The sequence below is a fragment of the Typopeltis vanoorti genome, chromosome 6 (genome assembly GCF_054136105.1).
Source record: "Typopeltis vanoorti isolate ZY-2024b chromosome 6, IOZ_Tvanoo_1.0, whole genome shotgun sequence".
Classification (NCBI taxonomy): domain Eukaryota; kingdom Metazoa; phylum Arthropoda; class Arachnida; order Uropygi; family Thelyphonidae; genus Typopeltis; species Typopeltis vanoorti.
Window position 1 is genome coordinate 116,914,041 of NC_143554.1, and position 20,170 is coordinate 116,934,210.

Below are 20,170 nucleotides of genomic sequence, written 5' to 3' on the forward strand. Positions count from 1 at the left end.
GAGGTATGGGTCAAGAACAGCCTTAAGTGCTTTAGTCAGTTGCTGCACATAGGAAGTTCTGTTTGTCCATACAGACCTTCTCACATGGCTGCAATCTTGTTCCTGACAGACGACTGTCTTAGGACCACAGTTATGCCTCTTAAACAAACAATGTGGATTATTTTTCCATTGATTAAACACCTGGGATATCTCTCCTTTTGAGAAACTGGCTCTACTATTTTCAAAATCGTGGCTCCAACTAGACAGGTACCCACAATAGGCCCTTTATTGAACTCTGAAAGAGCCTTTGTTTTTCCCATTGTGATCAACTCTGTTGACAATTACTGAGCAGCATTTTTAAATAGGTGCCTATAACTCGTGACATATGTGACCAAGTATTTTGCATATACATTGTATAGGTGATGTTTACATACATCTGCATGAAAGTTTTTAATTTAGTGGTCAGTATGTGTAGAAAGCAAGTTGCTCAAGGATGACTTTCCTTTAGTAAACCCATGCTGTTCATTGCAAAGTGATTCTCTGTCAATCCATTTCTGAATCCAAGCTCTGACTAATTTTTCCGAAATCTTCACCACCACTCCAGAGATACTGAAAGGTCGATAGTTGGCTACATCAGTCTTTGCACCACCCTTGTGCAGTGGCATTACTATACATTCTTTCCACTCCTGTGAAATCTGTGTTATGAGATTCAAATTATATAGCCTGGTCAAAGGAATAGCCAAGTCAGCTGAGCACCTAGCATCCGTGTTGATATCCCATCAGTCCTATTGCAAAATTCTTATTCAGTTTGTGCAACAGCTCTAGCACCTCCTTTTAATAGTTTCTTCATCCAGTGAAGATGTAGCAGTGACCTCATTGTTGCATACACCAGGTTCATTGCTTTTACTAAAATGGCCACTCACTAATTGAACAATCAATTCTGCATCTGTCACCTGCCTATGATCTGCATTCAGTAGAGTTGTTTCTTCATATTCGTTCTTTTTCTTTTACTTGCAGCATAACTATAGGATGATTTTTTTGGATTGTCTAGCTTGCACATCCAGGATGTCTATTATGAAAATTATAAGCATATTCAGACTTAGCTTTCCACATAACCGCTGTGACTCTGATCTGCTTATAATTTTCATAACAGACATCCTTAAGCACACATTATTCCTTCCACATCTTTTTCTTATGAATCTCTTGCTCAATTATATAACTCATTCGTTTCACTCCTACCCTATTAATTCCTCAAACCCTAGGGACGCATTCTGATATCGCATCATTTAAGTATTTTTTAAACACTTTCCATGCATTGTTGATATCCTTCCCATCCAACAACTGATACCATACCACAGAACTCAGGTGGTACTATTCTCAGGTGATCATAATTTCCTCCTTTGCTACCTCCCCATGCCTAATTCATCCTTCAAGTCAGGACTACATGGTCACTAACCAATGGGGAACTAATATGCCATGTTAATCATAATCCGATCCTCTGATGGTATGACCAAATCCAGAACTCTAAAACCTCGTGTTCCCTCTACTACATGCTGCCTAAGATAGTTGTCCCTCTAGAAATGCAAAAATTCAATTCCCTTATTACTGCATACTGTCTCCTCTGCAAAGTTTATATCACTATAATTGAAATCCCCCATAATGATTGCTCACTTTGCACTTGCCAAACTAATTTGCCTAAACATTTCCTACTCATCGTATCTATATTTCCTGATCTGTAGCAACATCCTACTAAATATCTTGTCCTATAAATATCCATCTCATACCATATACTCTCAAAGCCATTAATGTTATTTCCACTGAGATTCTCCCTCCTGAGGGCACATGGTTCATCTCTTATCATGGGTACCACTCCACCAGTACCATGTTCACCTTCCCTATCCTGCAAAATATGCTATACCCTCTGATTTCTATCCCTGTTAGAACATCATCCTCAGTTAACCAAATTTTTCTGATACCAACAAAGATTGTTGGTATCAGATTTGCAGAGACTGAGTCAATCACTGCCACAAACTCATTCCCTCTATTCCTAATGCTCCCCCCTCATACTCCACTTGGCTCTGTAATATAGTATACATCCCCTAATTTCTCAAGCCGCCTGAGGCCATCCCTGCAACATTCCACTGTGCAATTCTAGTTTCCCTGTCCCAGCACACTTACTTGTCCAGAAAATAAGTCTCTCCAAATGCCCTTCTGCATTCAAATGCAATCCATCTCTTGCATATAGCTCTCTTCTATCCTGAAACGTACTCCATGCATTCACATATTCTAAGACCCCCTTTTCCTGCACATTCTATCTCATTTGTCATCATTGTTCTTCTATTTCACTCTGTATTATTGTAATTGAGCAATATGCTCACTATCTTTCCTTGGACACATTTCTGTTGCACTGTCTAACGTCATCCTCAAATCTCGCGCTACTTCTCAGGTCATTCATCCCTCTTCACTGCCATTGCCGTACTCTATTATTCCACCAGGCAAGCACTTCTTTGGCACTCTATTCTGCACATATTGTTTGTGGTTATGTCTCATATTGTCAGCTCATCCTTGTTTTTATTGCAGGTTGATACGTGAATGGGGTCATTTGGCAAAATAAGGTGAGGATTGTATGTTGGGTCAGAAACCCTAGTCAGTTCTTTGCAAGTTATGTACAGGCATTCTGATTATCTAGCTTTGACCCTTAAGTGACATTTTTATATAACAATTTTACACATCTTTGCAAATCTTCAGGTCAAAGATAGATAACCTGGTTCTCTAGCTTCCCCTGTAAGTGACTGTATAACAATTTTTCAGATATTTGCATATCTTCAGATATAGCTAGTACAGTTTAGTCATCTGCAAATGATAATATGTGTGTTGGTTTCATTTGTAACTCATTCTCTCCTCTCCCCATCCCACAGATAATTGTATTAAAGAAGTTATGGTTCATAAAACTTCATTACTCATCATCATCGTCCTGACATGTACCCTTAAGGGATGTACAGGATATGATAGTACTACATGAAAAACTTGCATCACCACTGGATGCTAACTCTCAAGAGCATTTTTCATACTTGATAAGTACATGTTTTTTTGAAAATTCTTTCTTTTTCAGTAATCAATTTAAAATAAAAACAATCTGTACGAGATTCACCTTTTCAAAATCGTGTTCTACAAAGATATTATCCTCTATAATTTTATTTATCTTTTCCTTTAATATCTGTACATATCTTATAACCGGTCCGCACAGTTAGCCTAGTGTCTTTGCGCTTCGCAACCATATGCCTGGGGAAGGAGTGTCCTAGGTTCGATTCCTGTCAACGACATGAGGAGCTGAAGGATCTTCCTCAGTCATAGCCAAGTTAGCCGGTCTTGGGCGTGGACAGCAGGGTTTTTTCTGCCAGTTTATCTGGTGTTTTTCATCCCGCAAGCAGGCAAACTGATCTGAGGACACACAGATTACAGTCAGGAATACTGACCCAGCCATAAGGTTTGATTTGTCAGCCTATTCCAGAGTCTGGTTAAAATTTGGAGGGGGGGGGGCTAGATGGTACTGTGAACTCCCATAAAAAGGGTGGTAAAAAGGGGGGAATGCAGTATCATCACACGGAATCTATTTATATCTTATAACCTGTTTTCCCTGTAATTATTTCAGTTCTTTCTTTCCTTTTTTTTTATAAATAATTAACACTAATGCTTATGCTTTTTTAGTGAGAAAAACATTTTTGCATGTATTTTATCTTTTCCTATAGTTTTTATTTTTCATTCATTTGCTTTATTTCTGACATTTTCCTTTTGATCATACTTTGTTTCATATGTTTAAACTTCTTAATTGAGTCCATTAGTTTTAAAACAATTTATCCATTTTTCTCCTATTATTCTCTGTATTTTTTATGTTTTCTTGTATATCATTCCTTTATTTCACAATTGCCCTTCCTCCACTCTCTGCACGTGACCAGTATTATCAGCAGCAGCTTTCTTCAGTCCATTCCTGGTAAATGCCTCTCCATGCTTCCATTTTAGCCGAACTTGTGCATCTCTGTACCATAAATATCCATAACATCTTATCTCATCATCCTATCTTACCACCGTTCTTCCTCTGGTTTGCTCTTGGCTTCTGAAAACCAGTTCTTAGTGTCAATTCTGTTGCTCACTTTGTTTATCTGTGTCAGAAAGCCAGTATACATGATACTGGGCTATGTGACATAGTGTTCATTTGAAGCCACTGAGGAAATGGTCAAGGGATGTGATCAGGAAAGGGATGATTTGAGGTACCAGGTAAAGAATGGAAGTAGTATCTAGGAAACTGCTAGTATTGTAGGTTATTTTGGAGTGCTGCACTTAAGGTGTTCCAAGAAGTGAAGGATAGTGGACAAAGCAATATTTACTAAGCCAGTGATGGGTGCCAGCATTCATCATGACATGTTGTTCACCTTTGAGCAAACCCATAAGCAAAAAAACTGTGGAATGGCTGATCCTTAAATTTAACCAGGAGACAAATAGCAGTGCTTTTTCCCAGACTGCAAAATCCTTATACCCTTCTCCACGTGATCCTGTAAAGTACATTGGCTTACTTAAATTAAGGAGCAAGGAGAAAAATCATAACTGAAACTGTACGATGAATTTTTATGCAATTTGGTGAAAAGCAGCATGATATGAATATGTGAAGAGAATGGTCAAAAACAACAGATCAAAATGGAATTGTCAAAGTGCCTCAATAAGGAATATGGTCCATCCCTCACAGCTCTCACAGTGATGTTTCATGCAGATTATAATGTGTCCAGGAACACAGTAATAACAACCATTGCTCTCTTTAGTCCCTTAAGTTTTTTTTTTTTTTTGAGGGGGAGGGGAGTGCGAGCAGCAACATATCTACCTAGAGCATCCCAGGCATGCTCAATAAAATTAACATCAGGACATCTGGCTGGCCAGCCCATATTTACGATGATCTCCTCTTGAAGATGTCTCTTGAGGATAAATGTCTCCCCTGTCACACCAACAATCAGACAAACATAGGGGGTCCAGGACCTAGTCTGTAAGGTGCATCATTCATGATTCTGCTGGGAAGGACATACAGGTCGATGTATCCATCCAACAAGATGCCTCCCCCAAACCATCACACTACCACGACCATCAGTGTCCCTAGTTCTTGCCAGATCAAAGCATGCCTGTTGTCACTTTTAGAACAAATCGGGACTCATCTGTAAACAAAACCGACCCCCCCCCCCATTTGTCTTGGGTCCAGTTTAAATGCAGCCTGGCCCCATTTCAGAATTCTCTCCTGTGCTGTAGGAATAGAGACATGCAGACTACCAATTACCTAGCATACAAATCCACCTTTGTGAAGCCTTCTTTATACAGTGAAAGCAAATAATATTCCTGTAGCAGATGTGAGGTTAGATCATTGCTGATTCAGGGTAGCACTTCAGTTTTCTCTTGTGCTGTGGAAATAGGGGCACACAAACTATCAGTTACCTAGTATACAGAGTATCTTTGTGAATCCTTCTGTGCACAGTGGAAGCAGATACCACTGTTCCTGTAGACAACACAAGGTCAGATGATAGCTGATTATGAATATCACTCCTAGTGTTTTTGTGAACAGATAATCAGTAATATCAGTCACCCACTACAATTGTAGCTTCCTTCACTGTATTTCTGGGATGCTCTTTGTGACTGTTGGAGTTGGTTCCACAGTCTGTGAAACTGCAGAATGACTCACAGTCTGGCTACCCTCTGCCAGTCTTTGGCTGGTCTCTAGTTTTATGTTGGCTCACCACCTGAATTTCAGTTAAATGATGTCTTACAGGCATATCCAATTTTGCTATCACAAAATGGAAAACCACTTTGAAATGCTTACGTTTATGCTGTGGCTTATTTGCATATACCGCTGCTGACAGTGCCAATCGTTTGTATACGATAACCAGCCTCACCATCACTTTTTGCATAATATACCTGACTTTCATGGTTTTTTTTTTTTTTTTTTTTTTGTTTGTTTGTATTTTCTGAGTTATCACCATATTTCTTTGTTCCTTAATTTATGGAAACTAGTGTAGGTGTTTGGTCATAGTACCCATTCTTATGCCTAATCATTAACAACTATGTACAGTTCACATCTGAGATGTCATTGGACCATTGAAGAATGGAGAAAAGTTGCCTTTTCAGATGAGTCTTGTTTCTAGCAATGACTAAAGATTATGGAGTTTCTAAATTACCTGTCTTCCCAGGAAGTTATCAGCTACATGTAGCCATCCGTCCTATCAGAGGTATTTCTGAGAGGATCACCAACTACTTTACATTTTTTGGACTTAGTGTGACTTTTCATCTGATTAATAAACTTTCTTCCTTTTTAGGCTCTGCAAAGAATAATTCTCTGCCTCTAGCCTACACTAGTGTTTATAGCTGCAGACTGGAAGATCCACAGCTATTTGTTGAGGAAGATTTCATGAGTTGCATCATCTGGACTTGCTGAACCTGCCATCTTCAAACATTGGATCTTTTGGAAGAAGACTCAGGTCCTACACTAAAGCCATTTTCTTTTAGAATGGTTATATAAAGAAAACTGAAGTTTTATTGTGTTGCCCCAATCTGAATAGAAACAATGGACTAAAGGTTATTCACCTTTCTAGGAAATTGTTCTTCATACATCCTACTTATATAGGCCCTGACCTCCATTGTGCGCTTGCATGCATCTCTCGAAAACCTTTGGACATGCTGACGTCATTCTTCACATGTCTTTGGAATTCTTTATTCATGACAACTATGGTCATGTTTTGACCTTTGGAAGAAGTCATCATGACCCACGAAGAATGATGACATTATTCTTCGCGGGTGTTTGGATTTCCATTCATGGCAATTCTCAGAATTTTCTCACTAATCTTAGAATTAAACTTGCTGATTTAACATTACTTAGTAGCCTTACCTGATGATGTCATGTGCTACATTATGTTAACATAATTAAGGTTCAATACAATATTATTACAGAAAAGATTATTTCAGTCAAAAAAAAATAACATTACTCTAATTACATTCTCCTAAACAAGAAGCATGTAAAAACGAACATGATAAATTACAAACTCTCATATCATGAGAGGTTTTACATCTGTGTCATTTGTATGGCTCACACATTCTCATTTGATCTTCATTTTGTTACTTATGCATGTTTAATTTAAATTTTATAGTTGATGCCCATGATACTTGGACAAAAATTTGATAAAATAAAACATCTCTCATTGCCTTCTGTTATTATTGTATTGGTTTATGTCTACTTATGTTCCTATTCTTTACAATGATCAAGTCTTATGGAGTTCATCCCACGCCATGTGGCAGCAAGAGGGTAGGAGGCTATCTATCAATCATGATGGTCATAATATTTTGACTGGACTATGTATATTATGATTCCTCTGCATATTCAGTGGAAAACTGTATGACTAATTGCAATATCTAAATGTAACTTAGTTGTTTTTAAATATTTTAATTAACATCATCTCTGTTTAATTTGTGTCTTTTCTTTTAATATAATTTTCATGTATGTGGTACTTAGTAATTGAAAGCTATTTAAAATACTTATTTTCAGTGCTCAGCAGCTGGTGCATCATTTTGCTATCTGTTGTCCTATTTGGTTGGACGACGACTAGTATTAAAATATCTACCAGAGCGTGCAGCACAGTGGTCCACTCATGTAAGCTTTTTGTTGTGAATTAATAAATAATGATAAAAGTAGTATCTGCCTTCTTCCATCAGAGTAACATCATCCAGTTTGAATATTCAGAAGCTTAAATTTTTGTAATGTTTCTTTCTAGAAGAAGAAATCCATGAGTTATCAAGCAATATGTTATGTGAACCCTACTAGAAGGGGTTAGGATCTCAGATTTCATAATAACATCAGAGGAATTACTGATGAACATTAATTACCTAAGTCTCCTCTGTGATAATGATCATTTAATGTCAAGGTAAATACATCTTCTCATAATTGAAGTGAAAATGGTTTGTTTTTGGTGGATGTGGACTGTTTTTTTATCAATCCCATCTATGAGGGGTTGAAAATGTACTACATTGGTGTGTGTGTGTGTGTGCGCAGAGACTAAAGGAGACAGAAATGGTTTTTCTTGAAAATCTGGAGATTGTAATTGTAGTTCCAGTTTGCAGTTGGACCGGAAAGGGTGTTGAACATCCACTGCTTTTATTTAAACAGACTTAGTGGAAACCAGGCAAGTAATGGATGGCAGTTCAGCAGAATAGAGTCCATTAAAGAGAAGAACCTGTTGAAAAGACAAGGCTGAAACAGAAACATAAGACAGAAAAGAAAATATTTGTTGAAATGGATCATTGATCAGCCATACTACTCTGCTTTGTACAATATCAAGAATATTTATACATTTTTTATTTATTTTTTCATACCACACCATGCACAAAACTATTCTAAGGTTGGGCAAATTTGGAAATAGTAGAAAAATTTGTATCTGGAGTAACAAAAAAAATCCAGGTTTTTAGAGCCAGGGGGAAGCTGTTGTGTGATATGTGTTTATTGGACTGAATATGAAAGTGGCTAGGCAGACATTCAGACTCCCAATAAAGGTTGAAACTGGTGTAGGTGACCCTTCCCATAATGTATGTGCATTGTGGGATACTAAGGCAATTAATGTGAAGTCAACAGCCTATATACAAGTAGACTAGTCGTGAAGTTACTTCGTGTTTACGCTTAGGTATAGGATTAAAACAAGAATATAATTTCTTGGCTAGTAGGAAGAGTAATGTGCATGTGTGTGTGTGTGTGTGTGTGTGTGTGTGTGTGTGTGTGTGTGTGTGTGTGTTTAGAGCAATATCCTCAAAAAGAAGAAATTTGGATCTTTCATGATCAGGGCTCGACATATATGCTCACCTACTTTCCTGCAGCAAGTAGATTTTGTCAGCTGGCGAATAACTGAAGACAGGATAAAATAGAATATTTATACACACACACACACACACCCATAAAGCCTAAACAATCTTTCTTAAGAATATGCATAATATAACGGGCCATTCTAGTAACAAAAATTAATGTAATGATTATTTTCCAAAAATTCAGTGTCCTTTTTTACTGTTCTTCCTATTCTTATTGACTTTTCCTTCTTAGAATGGTTCTCATGCAAAGGAAATGATCTCTAAATAATGATACAGCACCACTAATCACTTTATAGAACTCCTGTTAACTATTGGTACATATAACAAAATAGGGGATCTTGGATTTTGCATAATTTGTCAAACCCTGTTCATTGCTTAATTAACTTTGAGAACATCACTCATTGCATGCTGGAAGAAATGGTGAAAAGGAAAACTGGGAGTTCTTTGCTGTGAGTAAAAAAACCTGTTTTTGGCCACTTTAAGCTTCTAGTAAGTAAAGTGAGTGCCAGCATGCAGTGAAACTAATCTACCACCTAGTAGAGGCCTAGCATTTCCTTAAGAGGATGTGATGCCACACCTAGACTCTCACATGCACATTACTCTTCCTACTGTCTGATAATTTGTTCGTTGATCAGCATATATCCAGGACTACTGACATGTCTGCCAGCTTGAAGGTGTAGGCATAGGATTTGTTCACTGCAAACTGAGCAGACTTCACATTATGGTGGGCTGAACATCAGTGTTTTAGACTCCTGAGGTTTACCAAAGATGCTATTGTCTGCAATCCATCTTGAGAAGAATATCTATAGTTCCAAAATAATATGGCAGAGTATCACGAGCATCCTGTCAGTGTGGGTTGTTATTAAGCAGGCAGAAGAGACAGTCAGAAAGCTCAATGAAAATAAGTAATTTATATGCAAATGACAGTTGCACAGTCTAAAATACATTACCGTCATACCTGCATATAAAATTGCACATGGCAGGATATAAGAAGAATTCTTTCCCATAGCTTTCTACTGAATCATTGCTGTCACAAGAAATAAATTATGTTAAGACTACCTTCTTTGCTAATGGCTTCATACTCTTGTCAACATAGCTATTAACAACTATAGGGTGTCTTTGTCCCAAGAAGTGTTTCACTGCATTTACCATTTCTTATGATAAAGGTGTTTCTAGAAGAATAGCCATCCTGCTATTCTCATCCAAGGAAGATATTGTTGTGACAGGGACTGATGTAAGAACACAGGTTGAAGAATTGGAAGTGCTTAGTATATTGTGAAATCTGAATGCAAATACAGCTGTGGGATTGGATGGGATGTTGACTCCCATTTTACAAGAATGTGCAGGGGAAACAGCGATGCTGACTAATCTGTTTAATTCTCAGCTCTGGCAGTCCCAAAAGAGTGGAAGGAGGGGAAATGATGAAGATCTAAGCCTGTAGTAGCAAATTATAGACCAGTTAGGTATAGACCTAACTGGTCTGTAATTATAACCATTCACATGGCTTTGCAAATGGTTAGTCATGCCTTAGTAATCTGCAAACTTTTTATAATAGACTGACAACAGAGTTGGATAAAGGGAATGACTATAACAGGGGTTGCCAATTGGAATTCTTTATTCATGGCAACTAGGTCATGTTTTGACCTTTGGAAGAAGTCATGACCCATGAAGAATGATGACATCATTCTTCACAAGTGTTTGGAAATTTCCATTCATGGCAATTCTCAGAATTTTCTCACTAATCTTAGAATTAAACTTGCTGATTTAACATTACTTAATAGCCTTTCCTGATGATGTCATGTGCTACATTATGTTAACATAATTAAGGTTCAATACAATATTATCAAAGAAAATAATAATAAACCATTTACATTCCATGTGCCAATTTTTTTACATACAAGTTCAGATATGCCGTACAACTCTTGTACCCTTAAAAATTCTGTAAAAATATGTTAATATTAGTATAGACATTTAATCTAGACATGATATATTGATTTAACATAAAAACATGATATACATTGCTTACCTTAATGAGACTTTTGTGTCTGTTTTGATTTTGCCAAACTTTTAATGTTTGGAGTTAAATTAGTTACTGAGAGCAGCAGAGAATTCTTCAAATTTGAATCAGTCAGTTGTGACCTCATTTTATTTTTAATCAATTTCATGGCTGAAAATGCTTGTTCACATCTGTATATCATTCCAAAACAACAACTCTGTGCAAATTTTCTTAATTCTAGAAAATGCCTACAGGGTAATGATTGCCAGAATTTAATTATGTCGGAAGCATTTGTGACTGAGGGAATCCCATCAAATTTCACATTCAATAATGAATTTGTTTTCAAGTCAATAAGTTCCATTTGTATGTTACTAGGCATCTTCATGATATTTTGTTCACTTAGTGAAAATTGATTTATAAATGCAAGTATACAGTCCTCTTCTTTAGCAAAGTCACGAAAACGACTTTCAATAGATTCTTGCAATAACCTGATTTTTTAATATGTTTTGTAAAATTGCCATTATCTTCAGCCCATTCACTCTGCTCTTGAAACTGGGAGAAACTGGCTCAAATGTTCATTTTATAACTGAGAGGTAAACGGTTTTAAATTCATCTTGAACACCCTGATATCATTTACTAAGCTAAGAAACAATTTGTTCTTGCCTTGCAGTTTCAAATTTAGATTATTCAGATGGCTGGTAACATCAACTAAAAATGCTAAATTAAACAGCCATTTGTTATCACATAAAAGGGCTCTTTCCTCAAGCAGCTCGTTTTTCTCTTCTAGAAAATTATTATTATTAAGAGAGACCTCCAGGGAGTCAGGGACTCATCGAGGGAGGCTCCATACTGTATGCACCAGCTATCATACTTATTCTTGAATTCATTCACCCTGCTTACACTCACAACATCCAATGGCAATCCATTCCAATCATGCACCACCACCCTATGAGAGAAAAATCTAGCCTTCTCCCCCTTCTTAGCAGCATTCATTCTCAGCTTCCAAGAATTCCTTCTTGTCCTCTCCCAACCTCCATAAATTGAAAAATTCCATCAACTAAAATCCTGTATGACCCTCTCAGAAGTTTGTAAGTCTCAATCATATCACCCCTCTTTCTCCTGGTTGCTAGTGTCTTCAGTATACAAATTCTCAGTCTGTCTTCATAATCAGTGTAATCATAATCTTTTCACAATCCTCATATCTTTAACACTCTCCTTTGCACTCTCTCTCCACTATATCGGAATCACAACGGAAACCAGACCTGCGCACAATAGTCCAAGTGAGGTCTTATCAACGCCTTGTAAAGAGGCAAAATGACATTCTTATCTTTACATGTGAACGTTCATTTCAACATTGCAATTATATCTTTTGAGTTGTATTTGCAATCTTTGCCACATGGCCCCTGAACTTCATCTTCCTATCTACTAACACTCCAAGATCCCTAGCCTCATCAGTTTCTTCTAGCATAATCTCACCAATATAATAAGACATTGAATATCTAATCACGCATAAGTAAATGACTTTAGATTTACAGACATTGAACTGACATCCATTTTCCCATGCCCACAATTTCAGTCTATTCAAATCATTCTGTGGGTACTGCATATCAGCAGCATTCCTGATTGCCCTACCAGCAAATAGCTGTATGTCACTTGTCAAATCCTTCCCAATATCATTAATGTACAGAATTGAATAACAGTGGACCAAGCACTTATCCTTGTCGTACACCACTGGTCACCTTAAATCTTGCATTCCATTTTTTGATATCTGTAAATCAGCTTTCTTCTTATCCACACTAATATTTTATAATCCAAACCCATATTCTCCAATTTGTGCAACAGTCTACCATGCTGTATTCTGTCAAAATCCAAAAGTATCATGGTGTTGTACCCATTCCCCTTGTCTAGGTCAGTGGTAACATTGTTATAGAATGTGAGCCAGTTGCTAAAACATGACCTTCCCTTAGTAAGCCCATGTTGCTCATTGCAAAGTAGAGATTCGCTCTCAACCCATTTCTGAATGTGAGCCATAACCAATTTTTCCAAAATCTTCACCACCACTCCTGAGATACTAATTGGTTGATAGTTGGGTACATTGGTATTTGCACCACCCTTGTGCAATGGAATTACCATACATTCTTTCCATTCCATTTAACATGACACTCATATTAAACAGCCTGGTTGAAGGAATAGCCAGTTCAGCTGAACACTCTTTTAGCACATGTGCTGATATCCCATCAATCCCAATTGCTGAATTCTTATTTAGTTTGTGCAACAGCTCTAATACCTCATACAACTGACTTTCTTCATCCAGTGAAGAGGTAGCAGTGAGCTCAATATTGCGTACACCAGGTTGATAGCTTTAACAAAATGGGCATTCATTAGTTGAACAACCACTTCTGCGTCTGTTACCCTCACACCATCTGCATTTAGAAGATTTATTCTTTCGTATTCATTCTTTCTTTTACTTGCAGCATATTGATAGAATTCTTGTGGGTTGTCTTTAGCATGCAGAGCCAGTTTCTTTTCATACTGAGACTTTGCTTTCTATACAACAGTTGTGACTATTCTAGCTTGCTACTTATAATTTTCATACCGGACATCATCCTTATGCACACGGTGTTCTTTCTACAACATCCTTTTCTTACAAATCTCTTGCTTTTGCTTAATAAGATTACACATCCATTTGACTCCTACCCTATTTATTCATCGAACTCTCAGGACTCATTCTGATATTGCATCATTTAAGTATTGTTTAAATGCTTCCCATGCACTGTCGATAATATTCTTCCCATCCAGTAACCGATCCCATTCCACTGAACTCAGTATATTCCTTAGTTGGTTATCATTTCCTGATTTTGTAGTTCAGCATGTAACCTTTTCTGAATGGAACATTCATAAACTTAGTCACTTCCCAAGTGAATACCACATGATCACCGTCACCAACCAGAGGCAGAATAGTTACATCTTTAACTGAAATGCCCCCTGACACTGTAATCAAATCTAACACTCTTTGACCTTGAGTTCCTTCTTTCACATATTGCTTGAGGAAGTTGTCCTGCAACAGCTCAATAAATTCATTTTCATTCTTCTCATGAGATTCTACTGCTATCCAATCAATATTTGGATAATTAAAGTTTCTCATTATGATTATTCTTTTTGCACTCATCTTTTCCATATGGTGATGCATTTCTTCATCACTAACAACCAGTCCACTAGGTCTGTAACTCTACTCTTGCAACACCCTACTATGTAATTGATCTTATTAGATTCCACCTCACACCGTCAAACTCACTGCCACATGAAATATTGTTAGTAGTAGTAGTAGAACTACAATCATAGGTCTCAACTCTAACTGGATTCAAGTCATCCGATATCATTAACAGCATGCACACACACACACCCTGCTCTCTCTTATCTTCGCTATCCTTCCTAAAATTGCTGTACCCTTTACACTCAATATCATTTAGTATGTCTGATTCTGATAGCCAGGTCTCACTAATGCCTACAGTCTGATGTCCCAACATATTGACAAAGGCAACAAACTCTACCACTTTGTTTCTGATACTCCTAGCATTCTTGTACAGGCATAATATTCTACCTACATGTTCTTTTATATACTCTTGTCTGCAGTGTGCATGACAGTTGGACAACTTGAAGATCTCTATTCTTCTCTAGTGCATTATACATGTATACATCTTTGCACATGTTTGATGGGTTCGAACTGGGAAAATTATGAACAGTATTGTTCAGTTTCCAAAATCTACTCAGAACCTGTCCTCTAGAAAACCAGCTCACCTCACAATAAAGAATGAGATTGCCATATTCCAAATCTAACATTTCACAATATTCTCTGAATTCTTTTCTATTTAATCCTCTTGCTCTAATTTTATTCATTCATTTCACAACTGGTAACATAACATGCTGGAAATTTAAAGTTTTTCTACATAGTGACTCTTGGTGTACAGTGCAGTGATATTTTAGTAAAGGATGGCAGAAAAAGTTTTCAAGCAAAGTTGTAGTCCCAGCGGCTTTACCTAACATTGATGGCACTCTCTCAGTACAAACAGTGATGAGCTTACCAGAATCTACTTGTAGATTTTCTAGGCATGATTTTACTTTCTCAAATATGTCTGATCCTCTTGTTTTTCTATGAAGCGATTCAAGACCGATAAGTTCTTCAAAAAACATTAAAATTATCAATTCATCTTGTAAAAATGCCTAATTGGGCTTCATCACATATGTCAGCAGATTCGTCCGAAGCTAAAGAAAAAGAAAGTACAAGCACGAACAAGGTCTTTCAGTTGCTCAGATACATCATGAGAGATTACTTCTGTGCATCTTGTAACTTTCTGCTTTGACAGAGCAATTCCATCTACTTTCCTTTCAGTTATCAATTCATCTTGCAAATATTTGGACATAAGGCTTAACAATTTCTTCTCCATCAGAAAAAGACTCCCGTTTTTTTGGCCAATGCTAAAGCAATTTTGTAGGACGCTTCTGTCATTGCCAAACTTTCATAACTTGTTTTAACAAACATATTTCATCATCTTTTGATTTCTTCCCTTTTTTACTCACATATTCTCTCTGTAACTCAGATCCAAGCACTAGCTTCAGTTTTCCTTCTGTTTCGGTCTGATATTGTGTTTTATATTGTCTATTAAGATCAGTCTTTTACTTTTATTATGTGAGAAAGTGTTTTCACAAACAATGCACAACGGTTTGCCTGACTTATTCGCTATAAATAAGAACTCATTTCCCACCGTCCATTGAATTCATGCTTACTATCACCTGTTTTTCTTTTGCACTGCAATGGGTAACTGAATTTAAAAATAAGGCTTAATTTTCAAAAAAGTACAAAATTGCAAATGTTCACAAAGGACAAACAAGCACAACTTCGTAGTACACACATATCAATTGTAAACTGGCTCAGTTTACAATTGACAAAAACTTGCGACACCCTTCTGTTGCTAATGCTTCACATCTCAGAATCAAACAAGTGAATATGTAAAACATGCACATAACAATAAAAAAAAAAAAATGCTAAAAATAATTACCATGTCGTAGCTTTTTTTCTACAAATCAATTTTTGGTTAATACTTTTTGCATAAATAGGCTTACATTTTTATCATAATTGGGATCCAATGTGCCACTTCTGGCACATGCGCCATAGGTTGGCCATCCCTGGACTATACAGCGATACTATTGGATTTTGCAAAGCTGTTTAACAGGATACCAAATGGAACTGTTATGCAAACTGCATCAAATGGAATATGGGTATGAAACTGGTGAATAGTGGCTGATGGACAGATACTGAAAAGTAGTATATGGAGAAGCAGAATCCAGGAGAAGGCAGATAACTAGTGGTGTGCTGCAAGGCTCTGTTCTTGGACCACTGCTGTTTAATTTGTACATAAATGATATAGGAAATGATCTGAAGGGTGATATTAAGTTGTTTGCTGATGATGCAAAGTTAGGTTGTATAATAGTTAATCAAGGATGTAGAGAGCTTGCAGGATGATTTTAATAGGTTGACAGTATGGGCAAAACATAATGGATATCAATTTAATATGGAAAAGTGTAAAGTTATGCATTTTGAGATACCAAGATTACAAGCTGTGTACCACATTATGGGAACTGTACTCCAGGGATTTGGGGGTGGTGGGCTGAAGTTTAAAGGGCATATTGCTAAAGTAACCAGGATAGCTCACAGGATACTTGGTTATTGAAGAACACATTAAGCAACGCCACATCTGGATTACTGTGCTCAGGTCTGGTCACCTGGATTTCTTGGGGATGAAGAATTGGTGGAGAGGATCTAGAAGCGAATGACCAAGATAGTGAGTGGTGTGTGGAATGCTCCCTTTGAAGATAGATTAAGGTTGTGTGGATTACAAAGGAGGAGGGCAGGGGGTGATAGAAACATTTAAGTTACTTAAGGGCTTTTATAAGATCGATGCAGGGAAAAATGTTTCAATACTTGTCTAGAGGGGGACACATGGTCATCCCTCAAAAGTTAGGTAATTGCGTGGTTAACAAGAGCATGAGGACTAGATTTTTCACTTGAAGAGTGATGAATGAAGGGAATCTTGCCTGAATCAGTTGTGAGTACTTTGTTTGTTGATGGTTGCAAGTAGAGGTAATATTGTGCTGATAGATTGGGTCTTCTATGATGAGCCTTAGGACTCCATGGAGGTGCCCATGCAATATTATTATTATTCTATGCTGGTTATTGCTCAGTATGTGGATCAATAGGTGTTGATTTTTTATGCAAATTAGGTTGTCCTGGATGCTGGCTGTAAGGTTTTTTTTATTGAGTACTCCAGTTTTTCCCATGCAATCTTAAAACTATCTTCCTCAAGTGCATTCAGTAGTCAAATGTGAATTTGGATAATTCTTGAGTTTATACTGTTGCTATCCCAGGTTAACTTAATGAAATGGTAGAAATCACATTGCCAACCTATCCTCCCGACTGGCAATTTGATACTTATTTACTTAAGGTTTTATTATTTATCAGTTGCTTATTCTGCAGAAAGAAGTGTTTATACAGTAAATAGTTTGATATAAATTCATGTACCAAATATGTCTTTGGTTTATTTGCTATGTGTTTAAAAAACCCTAATTTATGTAATCTGCTGATTTCTTATTTTTTTAAAATTTTTTAGGTAAATAATCATCGATCAAATCTCTTAAATTATATAATATTCCTCCGCATCACTCCATTCCTTCCAAACTGGTTCATTAACATTACCTCTCCAGTTATTGATGTTCCACTTACACTCTTTTTCTTGGGTACATTTGTAGGTAAGTGTTTTCCTTGTTTTATTTAAAAAAAAAAAAACAGTAGTTCACTCCCCTGAGGATTTCAAACCAGCATCTTTGTCTGGCTCTTGGAGGCAGACAAAAAAAAACTAGTGTCCTACTGATAGGACGCTAGTTTTTTTCCCTTCAGTTACAATTTGAATTGTTTCCATAGCTGCCAGTATTCTGTGGCACATATATGTTTTGTGCTCTGTCAATGCTGGTTTCAAATCCATTGAAATATTACTATTTTTGTTCTTCTGATTGTTTATATCATGATGTACTATTATGAGTAATCGCCAGCACCCAAACCTTCAGTTGTATTAATTATGCCGCTTAATTAATTTGACTGCCATTGGCCTAAATGTCATCATGCTGCTTATGCTAAAATGTTATAGTATTTTGTCAGAATTGTTAATATGCTATTTTCTTTTCAAAAAATAATTGCTGTTACATTTTCCACTTTGTCACTATAGCCCCCCCCCCCTTTTTTTTTTCTTTTTTTTTTTAATCTAAAAATTACCAAACTTTTTTCAGCATTAAAAAAAAAATCGAAGCATACATATTTATATTACTGGTTTGAAGTTGCTAGATCTACAAGGAGAAGGGAAGATCGAACTTATTAGAAACAAGAAGCACCAAGGTTACACAAAGTTGCCATAAGTTGCTTACCGGCTTCTTACCAGTGTTTAAAGTTATATTTTCATTTCAAGAATATCATCATCATTATTAAATTCCTCATATGTACCCAAAGGGATGTCCAGTGGGGGTTGAGTGCACATTTTGGTTGAGTATGCTGTCGTGTGGGTTATGCGACCCTCGCTATTTCAAATCAATTTGGCCGTGCATCCGCAGAAAATTTTCCTGGGGGGGGGGGGGGGGGAGCTTGGAGACAAATAATTACATCAATAAATTTTTATAATTATTGATTTAATTAAATAATTACACCAATAAACAACTTTTAGTTTTTTTTTTATTTTATGTAATTATTTGTCGATGTAAACTATAAATACATTATTTTTATTATGCATCGATTTTAATGATCTTTAATTCTTGGAAAAAAAAAGTATTCAGAATTAATAATTTTCAGCACAATTTCATCATCATCAAATTCCTGACATGTACCCTCAAGAGGTGTACAGGATATGATAGTACTACATGAAAAATTTGCATCGTTACTAACTCCCTATCTACAATTTTTCTCCAAATCAGTCTGTTACTTGTCAAGACTCCAACATTATCAGATCTTATATTTCTATCGTCTAAGGCACTTTGTACCGTATCAATTCACCTATATCTTGGTCTTCCTCTGGGTCATTTTCCTGCCAACCTGGCAGAGAACACTTGTTTTGCTAATCTTTCCTCGTCCATTCTGTTTAAGTGACCATACTACCTGAGATTAGCCATGCTAACGCATTCCTGAATGCTGACAATGTCAAGTTCTTTCCTAAAAATCCTCATTTTTAATATGATATTGCCGTCTGTTCACGCCTCTAATCTTTCTCAGGACTCTCATATCTGCAGTCTCTAGTGTTTGGTCAAGTGTTTTACTTCTGACCCAGCTCTCAGATCCATAAGTTAAAACTGGTTTGAACAGTCTTGTATACAGCTAATTTAGTGTTCCGACTAATTTCTCTCTTATTCCATATGAATTTATTCAATTGACTTTTTACCATACCAGCTTTGTTGATTCTGTTGTCTATTTCCATATTTAATTTACCATCTTCACTAAAAATTGTGCCTAAGTAGTGAAAATGTCTACTTGTTCCAAAGGCTTCCCCGTTCACAACACAGTTGACATTTTCAACAATTCTATCTATTTTCATTGTCTTTGTCTTTTTAATGCTGACCTTCATACCATATCTATTACAACAGTTATTCAATTTAGGTCAGGGAATCTTGCAAACTTGTAGTGGATTTATTTAGAAGTATACCATCATCTGCATAAAGCAAAGAGCTGATATTAACATCTCCAATTCTGATATCATGTTTAATACCACTTTTCCTCAATAATGCCCCATTGACATCATATAACTGTAGCATATTGAGTAGCTTCTCTCTTGGCACCTTGTCATATGCCTTTTCCAGATCGACAAAACTTAAATGCAGATCTTCGTTATATTCCCATGCTTTCTCAACTATTTGTCATAAAGTGAAGATCTGATCCTGACAGCTTCTACTTAGCCTGAATCCAACTTTTCTTCCAGAATTCTTCTCAACTATTTCTCAAGTATACTTGCATAGATCTTATCAGGAACAATCAGTAGAAAAACACCTCTGTAATTCTCACATTCTGTTTTTTTCCCTTTTTATATATGGGTACTATTTAGAGCTCTACTCCAATCATTGGGAATTCGTCCCTCTGTCCAGGCTTTCTAACTATGCAGTCCAGCCACTGTAAGACTTTTATACCACTATACTTCATCATTTCTGGTCGAATATCATCTACTCCTGCTGCCTTTCCACATTTCATGCCTTTGATGGCTTTTTCTACTTCAGGTATGGATATGTATTCCT

The 20,170-nt window shown here is 36.7% G+C and overlaps 1 protein-coding gene across 1 annotated transcript in view; it reads left to right on the forward strand.

Moving 5' to 3' along the window:
- Positions 1-20,170, forward strand: part of LOC150105849 (transmembrane protein 41B-like) — a 111,652-nt gene that overhangs the window by 76,772 nt on the left and 14,710 nt on the right. The window contains exons 5-6 of the mRNA XM_090393624.1: positions 7,550-7,654; positions 17,518-17,656. Of these exons, the coding sequence (XP_090249750.1) occupies positions 7,550-7,654; positions 17,518-17,656 (244 nt within the window). The remainder of the gene's footprint in view (positions 1-7,549; positions 7,655-17,517; positions 17,657-20,170) is intronic.